The sequence below is a fragment of the Hippopotamus amphibius genome, chromosome 12, assembly GCF_030028045.1.
Source record: "Hippopotamus amphibius kiboko isolate mHipAmp2 chromosome 12, mHipAmp2.hap2, whole genome shotgun sequence".
NCBI lineage: Eukaryota > Metazoa > Chordata > Mammalia > Artiodactyla > Hippopotamidae > Hippopotamus > Hippopotamus amphibius.
In genome coordinates, this window is record NC_080197.1 from 24,537,870 (window position 1) to 24,555,568 (window position 17,699).

Here is a 17,699-nt window from a genome sequence, read left to right on the forward strand (position 1 = left end):
CTACAGAAAGCCTGCGCAGCAACGAAGACCCAATGCAGCCAAAGGAAATTAATAAATTAAAAAAGTATATATGTAAAAGTACACCAGCCCCCTCCCCCGCCCCTGCTGCTAATCTGTGAATATAACCTTATCTGCAAGAAGGATTTTCACAGATGTAATTATGTTAAGGTCATTAGGGTGGGCCCTAATCCAGTATGACTGGAGTCCTTATAAGATGAGAAGAGACACAGAGACAGGCGCAGAAGAAGTCCATGTGATGACAGAGGCAGAGACTGGAGTCATGCAAGCTGTAAACCAAGAAACACCAAGGATTGCTGGCAATGACCAGAAGCTAGGAAGAGGCAAGGAAAGATACTCCTCCCCTAGAGCCTTCAGATAGAGCATGGTCCTGCCACCACCTTGATTTTGGACTTCTAGCCTCCAGAAATGTGAGACAATACATTTCCATTGTTTTACGCCACCTGGTTTGTGGCTTTTTGTTATGGCAGTCCTAGGAACCTAATACAGTTATAAACAGTAGTTTTAGAGAAGGGGGGCAGAGATGAGCATAATAAAAGTTGGTATCCATATTTGGTGGTACCAATATGCTCCTTGCATGATTTTCTCCAACAATACTCAATAATCTAGATGCAGGTGTGGAACAAATGGACAATTACAGGCATGGGGTCTCTCTAGGTGGTGGGGGGGGGAATAGAAAGATGTTTGAGCAAAGGAGTTATACTGGCAAGAGACAAGCAATTAAAGTGACAGACTGTATGATTTGAGCTAGATAGAAGGAGAGAGAGGAGAGGGTTGACAGACTACTGTGTAAAGAGAAGAGACAAAAAGCCTGGAGGTCTCAATGGGGTAGAATAACAAGTGTACTAGGAATGAATGGATGCTTAAAGAATAGGATGGTATGAACCCAGAATGGCATAAATTTAAAATTTCATAATTAAAACAATTCTGGTGATGAGGTTTAGGAATTGGCCATGAGAGTGGGCAGGTAGACACTTCATAGAAATGGAATCATACTCATACAATATGTAGCCTTTTGCAATTGACTTCTTTCACTTAGCATAATGTTTTCAAGAGTCATCCATATTGCGGTGTATCAGTAGTTCGTTCCTTGTTATTGCTGAGTAATAATCCATTTTATGGACATACCACATTTTATTTACCCATTTCATCAGTTGAAGATATTCATGTTGTTTTTGACTATTATGCATAATGCTATGATGAATATACACATACAAGATTTTTTGTGGGCGTATGTTTAAATTCTTCTTAAATATATATATCTAGGAATGGAATCACTGGGTCATATGGTAACTCTCTGTTTATTATCATTTTGAGGAACAGCCAGACTGTTTTCCAGAGCAGCTGTATAATTTTACATTCCCATGTAGGAGGGATCCAGTTTTTCTATATCCTCGCCAGCACTTTGTACCATGTGTCTGCTTGATTATAGCCAACTAGCGAGCATATGAAGTGGTATCCCATTGTGTGTGTGTGTGTGTGTTTGTGTGTTTCTCTAATGACTAATGATGTTGATCATCGTTTCATTAGCTTATTGACCATTTGTATATCTTCTTTAGAGAAATGTCTATTCAAATCCTTTGCTCATTTTTGACTGGGTGTTTTTTTTTTATTACTGAGTTGTGGAGCTCTTTCTATATACCAATACAAGTCCCTTATCAGATATGAGATTTGCAAATAATTTCCCCCAATCTGTAACTTTTCACTTTGTTTCACTTTCCTTTTCACTTTTTTTTTTTTTTGGGCCACACCACACAGCATGCGGGATCTTAGTCCCCCCACCAACCGCGGATTGAACCCATGTGCCTTACAGTGGAAGTGTGAAGTGTGGAGTCTTAATCATTGGCCTGCCAGGGAAGTCCCCCGCCTTTTCCCCCCACTTCCTTGATGGTATCTTTTGCTACACGAAATTTTAAATTTTCATGTAGTTCAATTTATCTGCTTTTTTCTTTTGTTATTTGTACTTTTGAAGTTGCATCAAAGAAGGCTTTGCCTAACACAAGGTCATAAAGATTTACTCTTATGTTTTCTTCTTAGAGTTTTTTATAGTTTAGCTCTTACATTTGGATCTATGATCCATTTTGAGTTAATTTTCCACATGATGTGAGATAAGAGTCCAACTTCATTTTTTTGTGTTGTCTTTTAAAATTTTGTGAGTATGCACCCCAATGTTCATTGCAGCACTGTTTACAATAGCCAGGTCATGGAAGCAACCTAAATGCCCATTGACAGAAGAATGGATAAAGATGTGGTACATATATACAATGGAGTATTACACAGCCATAAAAAGGAATGAAATTGGGTCATTTGTAGAGACGTGGACGGACCTAGAGATTGTCATACAAAGTGAAGTCAGAAAAACAAATATCGTGTATTAACACATATATGTGGAATCTAGAAAAATGGTACAGATGAACCGGTTTGCAAGGCAGAAATAGAGACACAAATGTAGAGAACAAATGTATGAACACCAAGGGGGAAAAAGAGGGGTGGGATGAATTGGGAGATTGGGATTGACATATATACACTAATATGTATAAAATAGATAATTAATGAGAACCTGTTGTACAGCACAGGGAATTTCACTTCGCTGTACAGTAGAAACTAGCACAACATTGTAAAACAACTATACCCCAATTAAAAAAAAATTAGTTACTAAATAAATCTTTGCAACAAAACAATAAAAAATAAAATAAAATATTGCATGAATAAAAAGTAAAATAAAATTTTGTGAGTATGTATTATTAACCACAACTGTAATATGCTTAAAGGCAAGGGTTAAGTTCTACTTCTTTGTTTTTTCCATAAGACCAATGAGTAAATTTATTTATTTTTTTTGCAGAGTAAGGTTTTGAGAGTGATATGGATGTTTTTCTTTTATATTTAAAGGTAATTATATAGATCAGGTACACATTCCAAACAGGACAAAAGGATATATAGTGAAAAAAATATGCCTACTTTTTAAACCTAATCTCCTAGTCCCCCAACCCTCTTCCTCAGAATCAACCATGATAACCACCATTACCAGTTTCTGTGTATCTTTCCAGTGATTTTCTACAGCTACACTAGCACACACACAGAATAGAATTCAAAGTCTTTACCACGGCCAACAAGGTGGCCCATGATCTGGCCTCTAGGACCACCTCGTCCACCTCATCTCTTACCATACCCTTCCTTATTCGTTTGGCTCCAGCCAATGATAATCTCCTTTCTTTTCCTTGGAAACACTAAGCATTCTCTCATGTTGGGACCTTTGTACTTGTATTCTCTGTGCCCAGCATGCTCTTTTCTGAGATATTTACATGGGTCAGTCTCTCATTTCTTTCACATTTCTGATCAAATTCAGTGAGGCCTTACCTGATCATCCTATCTAAAACAGCACCTCCTCTATCACTTTTTGTTCTTACCCCACTTGGCATTTACATAAAAACATTTACATATACTAGATTATATTTATTTGCTTATTTTCTCCCTCCACTCGAATATAAACTTCATGAGGGTGAGACCTTTATTACTGTATCTTCATAAACTAGATCTGAGCCTAGATCACAGTAAATGATCAGCACATATATATTTGTAATGTATGATTAAATTTCAACGTGGGGCTTATAAAAAAGTATGGGAATTCTGAGAGGTAGAGGCAGTGAAAAGAGAAAGATGAAACAGAGGGAGAGGGAGCTTTGGGAGAACATGGAGATGGCTGGGGCTTCAGGCTGAGTGTTTACGGGACAAGTTGCTGAGGAGCCCTGATGTTGAGAAGAGCTAAGCAGTACTGGGGAGCCGAGGCCGAGGAGGAGGAGGAGGAGGAGGAGTGTGAGGGGTCTTAAGGAACCTGCATCCCCATGGGTCCCGCAATTGAGAAACTTGTTTATACCCTCAGCTTGTTCCCAGAAAGTTCATTTTGCTTTCTGTCTTAACTGAAACCTGGCCTTTCTCTTTGAATATTACTTGCCCTGTAGTCTTCCTCCTCCGGGATGTTGCTTGTCATTATTCTCTACCCTGTGTGTAGACGGGCAGTTAGAGTCTTTATCCACTTGCTTTCTAGTATCATTTTCAAGCCATTAACACTCTACCTGTTGCTCCTTTAAGGCTCATGCTGTATGTTCAGGCTACTACCAAACTCAGGGACACCCTCTGTTTATTGTAGACTTTGGCATCAGATATAGAATATATCTCTTATTCCAAATCCAGCCATCATTCTAGATACCCTAAGTGTCTGTGTAGATGACCCATCCTAAATTATGGGCTCTGAATTCTTTGAAGGCCTCCACTCCAGCGATTTTCACCTCTACTTCACTTTAGCCGCTTTCTTCTATAGTTACCCCCTGCACGTTGTCATCATTAGAACATTCTATCCTTAAAACCTTAAACTGAAAAACTCTGTCTGATCACAATTTCTTGTCTTTTATCCAGTTTTTCTCATTACATTTTCTTTCTTTTTTTAATTTACTTTGGTTGTGCTGGGTCTTAGTTGTGGCACACAGGACCTTCATTGCGGCATGTGGGCTCTTTGTTGAAGCATGGGGGCTTCTTAGTTGTGGCATGCAGGATCTAGTTTCCCAAGGAGGGATTGAACCTGGGGTCTCTGCATTGTGAAAACAGAGTCTTACCCACTGGGCCACCAGGGAAGTCCCTCATTACATTTTCTTTTACTCATTTGCCTCCTCTTCTTTCCTAACAGCCTCCTCCTTTCTTTATATCCTTCAGTATACACATTTTCTGTCCTGTCACTTGAACCTTTTTTTTTTTTTTTTGGCTGCTCCACATGGCTTGCAGGATCTGAGTTCCCTGACCAGGGATTGAATCCGAGCCCCTGGCAGTTAAAATGCCAAGTCGTAACCACTGGACTGCCAGGGAAGTCCCTGAACATTTTTCTTGACAATATTATCAACTTCTTTGTGTTGATGACATCCATTCCATGACCTGGAAAAACAATCCTATGTTGAATCCAACTATCAACTTTCTCTTCTGCTAATCCCAACCTAGCCAATGATTTTGAAGAAAAATTACACAGAAATAGATTGGTGCCAATAAAATTTTTGCTCTTAAGTGTACAAGAATATTCATGGAAACATTGGTCATAAGAACAACAACAAAAGAAGGAAACAAACTATATGCCACCTATATCATATGATAGAACAGCTATTAAAAGGAAATGAACTGGATCTATATAAAGCAACACACATAGAATTGAAAAAAGAAACGAGTAAAAAGGAAGTAGCAAAATAAAACATAAATATGCTGTCAATTAAGTTAAAAAAAAAAGAAAAAAAAACCCCCACACCAACTAGAATGACATATTCTCTAAGGGAACATGCATATGTACGTGAAAACATCAAAAAAGATCTGGAAGGAAATTCAATTTTAGAGATGGTGGAAGGTTGCGATTTAAGGTGGTGGTAAAAAGGGACTTTAGCTTAACCTGCAACATGCTAATTTTTAGAAAAGAGAGTGTAATCATTAATCACTTTTTAATTTAAAATTAATTAATAAATTAAACTTTATAAAGTGAAGAGTTACCAACTTCAACTAGATCCTCCATATTTCACTGGTCCCTTTTTCTTTCAGTCTCAGTTTCTTGAAACTTTAAACTTTCTCCTTCTGTTGCAATACAAATAAAAGAGAGTTTCTCCATTGATATGGAGGGAGTAAACTAGCAGTGGGGGAAATTGTTGCAATGCAAATAGAAGTGATTGTTCTTTTTCCTCTTGAGAGCAAGGAAAACAAAGAGAAGGTGGAACAGGCTAGAGGAGAAAGATAACCAGCCCTAAAAGAGTTAATCATTTCTTGTTTTACTTTAGCTGTCACTAATCTGTAAGAGGAGGTCCCCAGCCAACAAACCACAGACAAACAGACAATCAACAAACTGCCAGACCCCAGTCACCAGGTGGCCTGACGCCAGCTATGACTGTTTTGAAATACTGCAAAGGAAAAAGAAGAATAATGCAAAAGAAAAAGAATGCAAGCCCTTCCCCAACTTGATCCTTATCACATACCCCATACTGTGAGCCCCCACATATAAAATCGTCCCCGACTCCCAAGGATGCGGGGCACAATTCTTGAGGCACTAGCCTGCTGTGTCTTCCCTTTGCCTGGCAAAGAAAAATAAAGCCATCTCTCTCTTCCTCCAAAATCTCTGTCTCTGATTTCTGTTAGGCCTCGGTGTACAGAGTAGCCATTATTACAGTAACTTCTTCTAAACTACAATCTCATACCATCTGGCTTCCTCTGAATAGAAAAACTCTCCCGCCAAGCTAACAGAGAAAATGGAAGCCATCAGAAAGGAAATTAAATATCAATCTTTTCTCATCTCCAACATCTCAGTTTGTCATCTCTTGTGTGATTTATTTATATGGTCTTAAATTTGTAGTTTTTGTATCAAAGTTGCTTCTTGAATCTGATTAACAAGAATATTGCTCTTATCCCTTTTTAATATATGATGCCACTTGTCCTAACTTACATGTAGGAGCACCACACCACTGTTTTCATTACCAAACACGTAAGCTGACAACCTGAGTGCAGAAAGCATCTAAAGGGTAGTTTCTCATGTTATTTTCTAGTTTAGCTCTTTGTTGTTTCCTTCTTAGCATTTACCACAATTTTTAACTTTTATTTTTTTCATTGGGTTACTAGACTTTTGTGTGCCCAGCCCTCCCACCAAGTCTGTGAGCTCCAGGAAGCCAGTATCCACACCTGTCTTGTGTCCACCAAATAGTGAACATTCGATGGGCCTATGTTTGAGGCAGGAGACAGATGGGCCCCGGAGGCAAGCAGTCTGAGTTCCTTCCCTGTGGAATGATACTCAGAGAGAGGAATAACAGGACAATTGGGAGAGGAGGCTGGGCCCTGCCCAGATAGAAGTTAAGAGACCACATATTCCTCATTCTCAAAGTCAGCAGACCTCCCCCGACCATACATGCATAGAAAGCCTCCTTGGACGTCAAAAGGGGAGTGATGACAATTGGCCAAACCTACCCATAGGCCTCTTCGGTGGAATCCATCTTGGCTGAGAGATGGGCACACACACGTGGGAAAATCCTGAGATACACCAAACATGGACTTTGAACCAGGCAAATCGAAATGATGGGTCAAAGGAAACACAGAAGAAATGCCCCATATAAGTGAGTTAAACTGCCACATGGGCACTACTCTCTCTGAGCCCGCCTGTGTGTCTATCCACATGTATTCTGCTCCTTTTTCTCCCCCTAATAAATACTTTACTTGTTTCACTACTTGCTGTCTCTGTGGGAATTCTTTTCTGCAAAGCCGTAGGGCCAGGGCCTTGTCCCTGACCACTGGTTCGGTGATTGGTGCTTTCACCACTGCTGCCCAACCTCAGTCAGTGACCGGGAGCTGAAACCCCACTTCAAGCTGCTGAGGGCCAAGGCTACCTGAAATCATGTTGACTGAATGAAAAGGAAGGAAGTCCTTCAACATCCTGCCCCTCTGCTCTCAGTCACCCCAGAAGCACTGACACCTCCTCTCCTCTATTGTTCTTAGGATACAATGAATGCAAGAGGTTAGCCATTCTCTCCCACCTTCTGAGGAAACTCCTTGCATCCTTGATTCTTTTTCTGTATCTTCATCTTTACAATAATTTCCTATCAAGACTCAAAGATGCTCCCAGTCACAACCAACCAATCAACCAGCCCATCCACCCACCCATCAACCAGAAAACCCCTGAAGTTCCTGCTTCAGGTATCAGGTCAGCACGTGACCACCCTCTTCCCCTGAGTTTCAGAACTCAGCCGTGTCCTGTGTTCCTCCTCCTTCTCCTTCTCAGGCTCGTTTTAGGGCGTTTATGCTGGGATTCTCCCAAGATGCTGTTCTTTTCAACCGTCGGTGAAAAAGGGGGAATACCTCATGGGAACAGAGTCTGGGAAAGAGGGACTCCGACTAGGCGGTGCTGAGGAGTGAGGCTACGTGAGGTGGGTTAAGGAAAGAGCTATGCAAAGCCCGAGGCAGAGGTCAAAGAGGACGGGTGTTGCGACAACTTGCGCCTCTGTGACATGTCTGGCGGAGACTAGAGAGCGCGGGAGGCGCGCGCGCTCCGACCGTCCGGCCGCGCCCTGGGCCCTGCCTCCTCGCGCACGGCGGCGAAAGCGCGCGCTCGTGAGCGCAGCGACATCTGTGCGCCTGCGCCGCCGTTGCCAGGCATCCGCCGGGAAAAGATAACCTAGTGGAGGGGTGGCGGCCGCCGGGACTCCGGAAGCCCATTCTTCACCCGGAAATGGTTGTCGAGAAACATGGCGTTGCTGCTGCGAGTCCTTGTGAGTGAAAGAGTAATTTTGTGCCGTCGCCCGCTGGGTCCCCGGGTTGGAGTCGGAGAGGGCGGGGCGGGAGCAACTGGACGGAAGTGCAGGAGCGGAGCCTGTGCGGTGGCCAGGCTGCGCGGCCGTCTCTCTGCGGGGAAACTGAGGCAGTTTCCCATCTCCCCCGACCCTCGGTTTGGTGGTGGCTTCCCCCTTTTGGAGAAGGGGGGAGAGTGACGTCAGACCTAAATTTGGCGGAGTTTGCTTTTCCTCCATCACCACCTGTGACTCCTTCCCCTCAGGGAGTCACTTTTGGGCTTTAGAGTCCCCATGGTCAAAGCGAGGACTTAAATCTGCAGGTCTTTCGGATTCTGAGGTTCTCTGGGTTTGTTTCAGAGATCAGTGGGTCAGTAACTGCAGTTAAGTGGAATACTTTTATAGGCTATTGGAGTGAAAGCTGCACGAGAACTGGGGTCATATCTGTCGTTTTCACTCTGCCTAGCACAGTGTCTGGCACATCAATAAATGTTTGTTGAAAGAATGAATGAAATAAGTGAGAACTATTTGAGTAACACCCATATGGAAATCTGCCGCACCTCTTGTGATTCAGTCCTGACGTTCTAGCAGACCCTGACTTCTAGGAATTAAAGAGAACAAAAGTTAGGAGGATACAGAGCTTGGTTCCTAATCATGGAGGGATGGGAGAGTTTATAATTTTAGCAAGTCTCTCAAAAACTGGGTCAAGGACATTGTTTTTCATAGCAGACACTATTCCTGCTTCTAGCTTTCTTTTCAGTTGTGATAGTAGAAACATTTGTGTCTAATCTTTTTATATGTGGCTTACACGGACTGCGATTTTACTTCTTGTATTTTTTGTCATCCTAGTAAAGTGCAGTGCTCCCTATTGTTGGGTAGTAAATGTTTGAAGGGTAGCTCCTGTAACCTACAGAAAGTCACTTGGTGAAGTAATTGTTGATGCCAGGACAGAAATTGATTCAGATCTGAGGACTGCTGAGGAAATGGCAACTAGGATGTCCTAAGTGTTTCTAAGATGGATATTTGGGGATAGGGGGAAGATGAGGATTTTATTGGGCCGTAGATCTGAAATGAATACCTTGGCTTGTCTTGGAAGTTAATGACTGCCCCAGCTGAGCATGCCACTGAGCGTGTGGATGGTTGCAAGTTCATTTCTTCTTAGTCGGTAGCATCCATTGAAACCACCTCTCTGACTGCCTTCTATTAGTTGAATCTTCAACCCCTGCCCCCCCCCCATTTATCCCTTTCTATTCATCATTTTAGGTAAAAAGCAAGATTGGATAAGGAAAATCACTTTCATTTTATCCTGTATACTGTAATTCTTTGAAGTCTTCTTATCATATGTTGTAATGTGTGACAAAGCAACAGAAACTCCCTTAGGACTAGAGAGTGATAGTAAACATGAAAGTAGCAGATGCTTATTGATCACCTATGCTGAGGAGGCATTTGGGTTAGGCACTGTGAGGAATTAGCAAATACACCTGTCTAGGAGTCGAAAGAGCCTTGTGTGAAAGCTTGGCCCCATTACTTACTACGGGTGTGACCTTGAACAAGTCACCTAACTTCTCTGAGCCTCAGATTTTAAGGGTAAGTTTGATAGGGTTGATCAGAGAATCAGTTGATACAAGTGACATTTTAAATGCTTTTCTTCTCTTCCTTTTAATTCCTTTTAAGACTATTTTGAGTGTTTGGACAGTTAGGAACTGTCCAAGGGACTGAGGATGAAAAACATAGACCTTATTCTCATGTTTATAATCTAATAGCAGAGACAGGAAAGAAAACTACTAATATAATTCTTAAAATGCTGTGATAGAAGTCTCAACTAGGTGCTGTGGTAGCAGAGTAGAAAGGCACCTAACCCAGCCTGAGGACAAGCATCTGTCAGGGAGATGCTTGAACTAAATGAGAGAGCATTAAATGGGGAATGGGGGAATGGGCATAGAGCATAGAGGAGAAGCATTCGCTTATGCTGCTGTGCTAGACAAGTAAGGAGCTGTAAGTAAATTTCTTTGGCTGGACTCAGGGGCACTTGTGGGGAAAGGGAGGGAGAGGAGGCATTGCCTTGCATAGTATGATTAGGAGCTGGAGCTTTATCTTGAGACAGAGGGGCAGCCATTGAAATATTTTAAACACAGGGAAGATTTATTTTTAAAGGTTTTGTGTTCCCATTTCTCTTTTTTCTTATTTAAATTTTTAAAATTGAGGAATAGTTGACATACCGTAAGTCACACTTATTTAATTGTATAATTTGATAAGTTTTGACACAGGTATACACCTGAAAAGTCATAATCATAATAAAAATAATGAACATATCTGTCACTACCCAAAATTTCTTCGTTCCTTTTGCAACCCTTTTCTTTTATTGCTTTCCCTGCTCCCAGCCACCATCAATCAGGGGAACAATTTGTTTCTTCTCTCATTTTGGAGTTGAAATTTAAAAATTTTATTTTGCAAGTATAAAAAAGTAAAAAAAAAAAAGTCAACATAGTAAACACTCATATACTTACTACTAGATTTTTGTTTTAAAAGATCCCTGTAACAGGGATGGATGTAATAGATGGATCAGTCAGAGAGGGCTGAAATTAGAGTCCCCACAGCCAGTCAGAAACTACTTAAGTAATCCTGGAAGAAGTGATAAAGGCCTGTACTAAGGGAGTAGGGACAGTGTGGTTAAAGAAGAAGGGATGGTTTCAAGATGTATTGAGGAAATAGAGTCTGCAGGGCTTAGAGAGAGATTAGATGTTAAGCATGATGAAGAGGGAAGAGTCTTAACAGTGAGTCCCAGGTCAGCCTAAGATGACTGAGTTAATAGTAGTGTTCTTCACTGAGAAAATCTAGCTGGAGGTTTTTTTTTTTTTTTTTTGCAGCTGAAGATTTAGTGTTCAGGGGAGAGAGCTGAAATATAGGTTGTAGTTGAAACAAAATGTTGAGATTTCTCGAGCAATAATATTGATAGCTAACACTTATAGGGCACTTATATAGTAAGCACTCTTAAATACTTTATGTATGTGAATTTACTTAATCCTTTGACAGCCCTTTGAAAATGTAGGCACTATTATTCTCCCATTTTACAGACAAGAAAATTGAACCACTGAGAGATAGTATTCCTGAAACATTCTCATTAGTCTCCCCTTACTTTTTCCCTTTCCTGTCTTTTTGATAAGTTTTTGCCCTTCTCCAACGATGGGTTTGGGAAGGAGGAGTAAACTGAAACACTGCTATTGCTGAGTAGCTCTAACAGAGGAATTGGACATTTGAGCAGTGCACTGGGACTTTCTTATGGTTTTATGAGCTGTCCTGGGCATTAGTAGTAATTTTTACTTTTCTTTGACGATGGTATAAATTGCAGAAAGCCACACTGGACTTAAAAAAATGTTATGGAATACACATAACATAATTTACCATTTCAGCCAATTTTAAGTGTACAGTTCAGTGGTATTAAGTACATTCACATTGTTGTGCTACCATCACCACCATCATCCACAGAACCCTTTTCATCTTGCAAAATTGAAACTCTGTACCTATTAAAAGATGAATCCCCATGCCATACTCTACTCAGCTCTGGGCAACCACCATTCTTTCTGTCTTTATCATTTTGACTACTTTAGGTACCTCATATAAGTGGAATTATACAGTCTTTGTCCTTTTGTGACTGGATTTGTCCTCAAGGTTCATCCATGTTGTAACATGACAGAATTTCCTTCCTTTTTTTTTAAGGCTGAATAATATTCTATTGCATGCATATGCACATTTCATTTGTTTATTCATCTGTTGATGGACACTTTGGTTGCTTTCACCTTTTGGCTATTGTGAAATAGTGCTGCCATGAAAGTGGGTGTACAGGTACTTGTTCTAGTGCCTGTTGTCACTTTATTTGGGTTTGTGCTCAGAAACAGAGTTGTTGGATCATATGGTAATTCTGTTTAATTTTTTGAGCAATTGCCATTCTGTTTTCCACAGCAGCTGCACAATTTTACATTTCTACCAGCAAAGCACAGGGGTTTCAATTTCTCTACATCTTTGTCAACACTTGTTATTTTCTGTTTTTTTTTTTCCATAGTAGCCATCTTAATGGGTGTGAGATGATAACTCATTGTAGTTTTGATTTGTATTTCTCTAGTGATTAGTGGTGTTAAGCATATTTCATGTGCTTATTGGCCATTATGTACCTCTTTGGAGAAGTATCTATTCGAGTTTTTTGCCCATTTTTTAATCAAGTTGTTTTTTTGGTTGTTGTTGAGTTGTAGGAGTTCTTTATATATCCTATAGTCAATTCCTTATCAGATATATGATTTGCAAATATTTTCTCCCATTCTGTGGGTTGCCTTTTCACTTTGTTGATAGTGTTCTTTGCTGCACAAAAGTTTTTAATTTTGATGAAGTCCAACTTTATTTCTTATTGCCTTTGCTTTTGGCAATATATCCAAGAAATCATTGCCAAATCAAAGGTCATGAAATGTTTCCTTTTTGTTTTCTTCTAAGAATTTAATAGTTTTAGGTCTTATGTTAAAGTCTTTAATCCATTTTGAGTTAATTTTTATATATGATATAAGGTTTTACTATATTTTTTGTTATTTTCTTAGTGTTTCTCCTGAGGATTACAATTAACATCTTAATTAATTAATTATTTTTTTGTTTTAAAACATATTTATTTATTTTAATTAGTTAATTAATTTATTGGCTGCTTTGGGTCTTTGTTGCTGTGTGCAGGCTTTCTCTAGTTGCGGGGAGTGGGAGCTACTTTTGTTGTGGTGCGTGGGCTTCTCATTGCAGTGGCTTCTCTTGTTGTGGAGCACGAGCTCTAGGCACGTGGGCTTCAGTAGTTGCAGCACGTGGGCTCAGTAGTTGTGGCTCATGGGCTCTAGAGCGCATCCTCAATAGTTGTGGCACACAGGCTTAGTTGCTCCGCAGCATGTGGGATCTTCCTGGAGCAGGGATTGAACCCGTGTCCACTGCATTGGCAGGCGGATTCTCAACCACCGCACCACTAGGAATCCCCAGGAGATTCTTTCTTGAGTGCATGCTGTCAAGCAGCAGGGCACCACCTACATGAGCAGGGCTCAAACCCATGTCTCCTGCATTGGCAGGTGGATTCTTAACCACTGTGCCACCAGGGAGGTCCCTATACTGTATTTTTAATGTATCCAAATATTTACCTTTACTAGTGCACTTTATTTCTTCATGTGGATTTGAGTTTCTGTTCTGTCAAAGGTCTCATTTCAACCTGAAGTTCTCCCTTTATTTATTATTTGTTGTAGGGCAGGTCTGCTATTGACAGATTCTCTCAGTTTTTGTTTATCTAGAAAGTCTTAATTTTTCCTTCACATTTGAATGGTAGTTTTGTTTGGTATAGAATTCTTGTTTGACTGTCTCCTTCCTCCCCCCCATCCCCCACCCCCAACATTTTGAGTATTTCATCCCAGTGTCTTCTGGCCTCCATGGTTTCTGAGAAGAAATACCGCTGTTAATGTTATTGAGTATCTCTTATACCTGGGTCCCTTCTCTTACTGCTTTCAAGATTCTATCTTTGTCTTTCCACAACTTGATTATGATATTTTTATTTGTGGATCTCTCCTATTTGGAGTTAGTTGAGCTTCTTGGATTTATAGATGAACATTTTTCATCAAATTTGGAATGTTTTCTGCCAGTATTTCTTCACGTGTTTTTTCTATTCTTTTATTTCTCTCCTCTCTGTCTGAGACTCCCGTTATACATATGTTGGTACATTTGATGGTGTAGGTACATTTGAGAGTAGATCTCTGAGACTCTGTTAAATTTTCTTCATTTTTGTTTTCTTTCTGTTCCTTGGGCTGGATAATCTCAATTGACCTATCTTCAAGGTCATTGATGCTTTCTTTTGCTAAAATCTGCTGTTAAACTTCTCTAGTGAAATGTTCATTTTATTTATTGTTCTTTTCAACTCCAAAATTTTTGTTTGTTTTTTTGTAAAATTTCTCTATTGATATTCTCTCTCTCTTTTTTTTTAGTTGGCAATGATTTTTTAAAAAATTTATTTATTGGATTTATTTATTTTATTGGCTGTGTTGGGTCTTTGTTGCTGCATATGGGCTTTCTCTAGTTGCTGCGAGCGGGGGCTACTCTTCATTGTGGTGCATGGGCTCCTCATTGTGGTGGCATCTCTTGTTGAGCTATTGAGCTCAGCTCTTGAGCAGAGGCTCAATAGTTGTGGCACATGGGCTTAGTTGCTCTGTGGCATGTGGTATCTTCTTGGGGCAGGGCTCGAGCCTGTGTCCCCTGCATTGACAGGAGGATTCTTAACCACTGAGCCACCTCGGAAATCCCTCTATTGATATTCTTTATTTGATAAGATACCGTTCTCATACTTTGCTATAGTTCTTTAGACATGGTTTCCTTTATTTTTTATTTTATTTTACTTTTTTTGGCTGTGTTGGGTCTTCATTGCTGCATATGGGCTTTCTCTAGTTGCTTAGAGTGGGGGCTACTTTTTGTTGTGGTGCACGAGCTTCTTATTGCAGTAGCTTCTTTTGTTGAGGAGCACAGGCTTTAGGTGGGCGGGCTTCAGTAGCTGCAGCACGCGGGCTCAGTAGTTGTGGCACGCAGGCCCTAGAGCACGTGGGCTCAGTAGTTGTGGCACATGGGCTTAGCTGCTCCATGGCATGTGGAATATTCCCAGATCAGGAATTGAAACTGTGTCGCTTGCATTGGCAGGTGGATTCTTAACCACTGCACCACCAGGGAAGTCCCCTTGGTTTCATTCAGATTTTAAAAATTTTAAATAGCCACTTCAAAGTCTTTGTCTAGTTTGTCTAAAAGTCTGGGCTTCTTCAGGGACAGTTTCTATTGATTTTTATTTCCCCTTGTATGAAGCACGCTTTTCTGTTTTTTTTTTTACGTTTCATAAGTTTTTGAAAACTGAACATTTTAAATAATATAATGTGGCAATTCTGGAAATCAGGACTTTCTTTTCCCAGAGTTTGTTTTTATTTTTCTATTTAGTGACTTTTCTGAATTAATTTTGTAACGTGTATTCTTTGTTGTGTAGTCTCTGCCCAGTTTGCTTAGTGGTCAGGTAATAATTAGATGGAGATTTCCTTAAATGCCTGGAACCAGTGAGTCTCTCAGTTTTTGTGGAGGCGCTCTGTGTGCATTTTAGAGCACATCTTCAATGTATTGCTAGTGATTTGACAGTTCTCACTTAACCTTTACTTCTTGCTGGTGCAGAGCCTCAAGGTCAACTAGAGATGAGAGCTTAGGGGAATCTCAGGTCTTTCCTGTTCTGAGTATGTGCACAGCCCTGTGCATCTGCATGGCCTTCATATTCCCAGGAATATGTCAGAGCCCCTATGAATATCTTATTCCCCTGATTTTCCTTTTAAACTTTTTGGTTAGCCTATTGTTTTCTCCAAGTATTATCCACTGCCTCCAACAGCCACAAAGTTAAACTGTTGCCTCTATTTGTTTTCAACCACTGCTCCTGGGGAGCTCCTGGGGAAAATGGTTTTCATACTGGGGGAATTCTAAGGCAGATGGAATCTTCCAAGGAGCTGCTAGACAGATCAGATAATTCTAAACCTTTGTAAATAAGGTTTGAGGAGCTTCAGTGCCATTCAAGAGTCAACTTTTTTTTTTTTTTTTTGGTGCATCTTGACCAGGGATTGAACCCAGGGCCCCAGCAGTGAGAGCACGAAGTCCTAACCACTGTATGGCCAGGGAATTCTTCAGGAGTCAGTTTTTCGCCAGAGAAGACTAGTTCCTTATAGTGAATATTACTATTTTGAAACCAAGTTTGGGTGCTACATGTAGTCATTGCAACTGGGGTGTCATTGCTTCCAGGCCCTATCGTTACAGGGGTAAGAAATACATGTATGTGTATACATGTACATGAACACACATACATTGATTTCTTTATCTCTCTGTATTAAAAACTCATACCATTTACTCTAAATTGAACCTAACAGCACAGGGTTTATTATATCCTTTCGCCTTTTTATATTTGTTGGCTCCTTTCTCTAATAGAAACCTGATCCCTCATTCTTCATATATTTACTGATTTGCTCAAATCCTTTTTGTATGTAATCAGTCTTTTGAAAGCTCATATTGGACACCTCTAACAAAGTAGGAGGAAGCAGAATATTCAGTAATTATTGAAGAAATGGTTGAACAGTCTCTGCTTCTCCTATCTATATAAGTATCCTTTTGTAGCATGTCACATTATAACTTGTAGGAGAGTTTGCTGTAGTAGTATTTGTCCTTTGAACCATAGCATTGAATTAACATTGATGGCATTCAGAATGTGGCACCGCTGGAGAATTACAGACTAGAAGATTTGGTGACTATTGTTGATCTTCATTATTCACAGACTTTGTATTTGTGAATTCACATACTTGCTAAAATTTATTTGTAGTCCCCAAATCGGTACTTGTGGTGCTTTTGCAGTCATTTGTGGACATGGGCAGAGAGGTGAAAAATTTGAACAGCAGCATGCATTTTCCTGGCTGAGATGATACTCTGACTTCTTGTTTCAGCTTTTATACTGTAAACAAGTATCCTTCTCATGGTCTATTTAGTGCCATGTTTTTTGCATTTTTGTGCTTTTGTTGGTTATTTCCTTGTTTAAAATGGCTCCCATGTGTACCGCTGAAGTGCTGTCTAGTGTTGCTAAGTGCAAGAAGGCTGTGATGCTTCTTATGGAGAAAATTTGTGTGTTAGACAGGTTTTGTTCAGGAGTGAGTTATAGTGCTTTTGACTGTGAGTTCAGGGTTAATGAATCAACAACATATATTAAATAAGGTGTCTTTAAACAAAAACATGTAAAAAACAAGGTCATGTATTGATTGATTGATGAAAATGTTGTGACCAGAGATTTGCAGGAATCTAACCCTCTATTTCCCCTAGGAGCAATGGTTCAGTATTTGCTAACTCAGTGTTTGTGGTCACTGTAAAACATAACTATGGGGAATAGGTGAATCAACTGCCTGTAAAGCCTGGCCATGAGTGAGCCAAGGAAAATACTATGTATCTTAAAAACCACATGGGGAATTCCCTGGTGGTCCAGTGGTTAAGACTGCACGCTCACTGCCAAGGGCCTGGGTTCAATCCCTGGTCTGGGAACTTAGATCCCACAAGCCACGTGGCATGGCAAAACAAAACAAAACAAAACAAAATGAAACAAAACAAAACACCACAAGAAGAAACAGTCTGGTCAGTGGACTGAATAAAGTGTAGTCACAGAAAGAGCTGATCTGTCAGAATAATTTGAAATACAATGTAAAAATCACCTGCAATTTACAATATGCATAAGAAATAAAAACATTAAAACTATCTTTAAACTTTTGGTTTTGAAGTGTTTATGAGGCAAAATGTTGATAAAACCAGTACCCACTTATAATGGTGATTATGTTATCCTAAGTT

At 40.1% G+C, this 17,699-nt stretch overlaps 1 protein-coding gene across 2 annotated transcripts in view; it reads left to right on the forward strand.

The window, feature by feature from the left end:
- Positions 1 to 8,159: 8,159 nt before the first annotated feature.
- Positions 8,160 to 17,699, forward strand: part of LOC130833146 (ubiquinol-cytochrome-c reductase complex assembly factor 1) — a 98,938-nt gene continuing 89,398 nt past the window's right edge. Inside the window, exon 1 of one of the 2 annotated variants that reach the window (XM_057702488.1) lies at positions 8,160 to 8,288. In XM_057702488.1, the coding sequence (XP_057558471.1) occupies positions 8,265 to 8,288 (24 nt within the window). In that variant the 5' untranslated portion in view covers positions 8,160 to 8,264. The remainder of the gene's footprint in view (positions 8,289 to 17,699) is intronic. The other variant, XM_057702487.1, reaches the window with a different exon arrangement.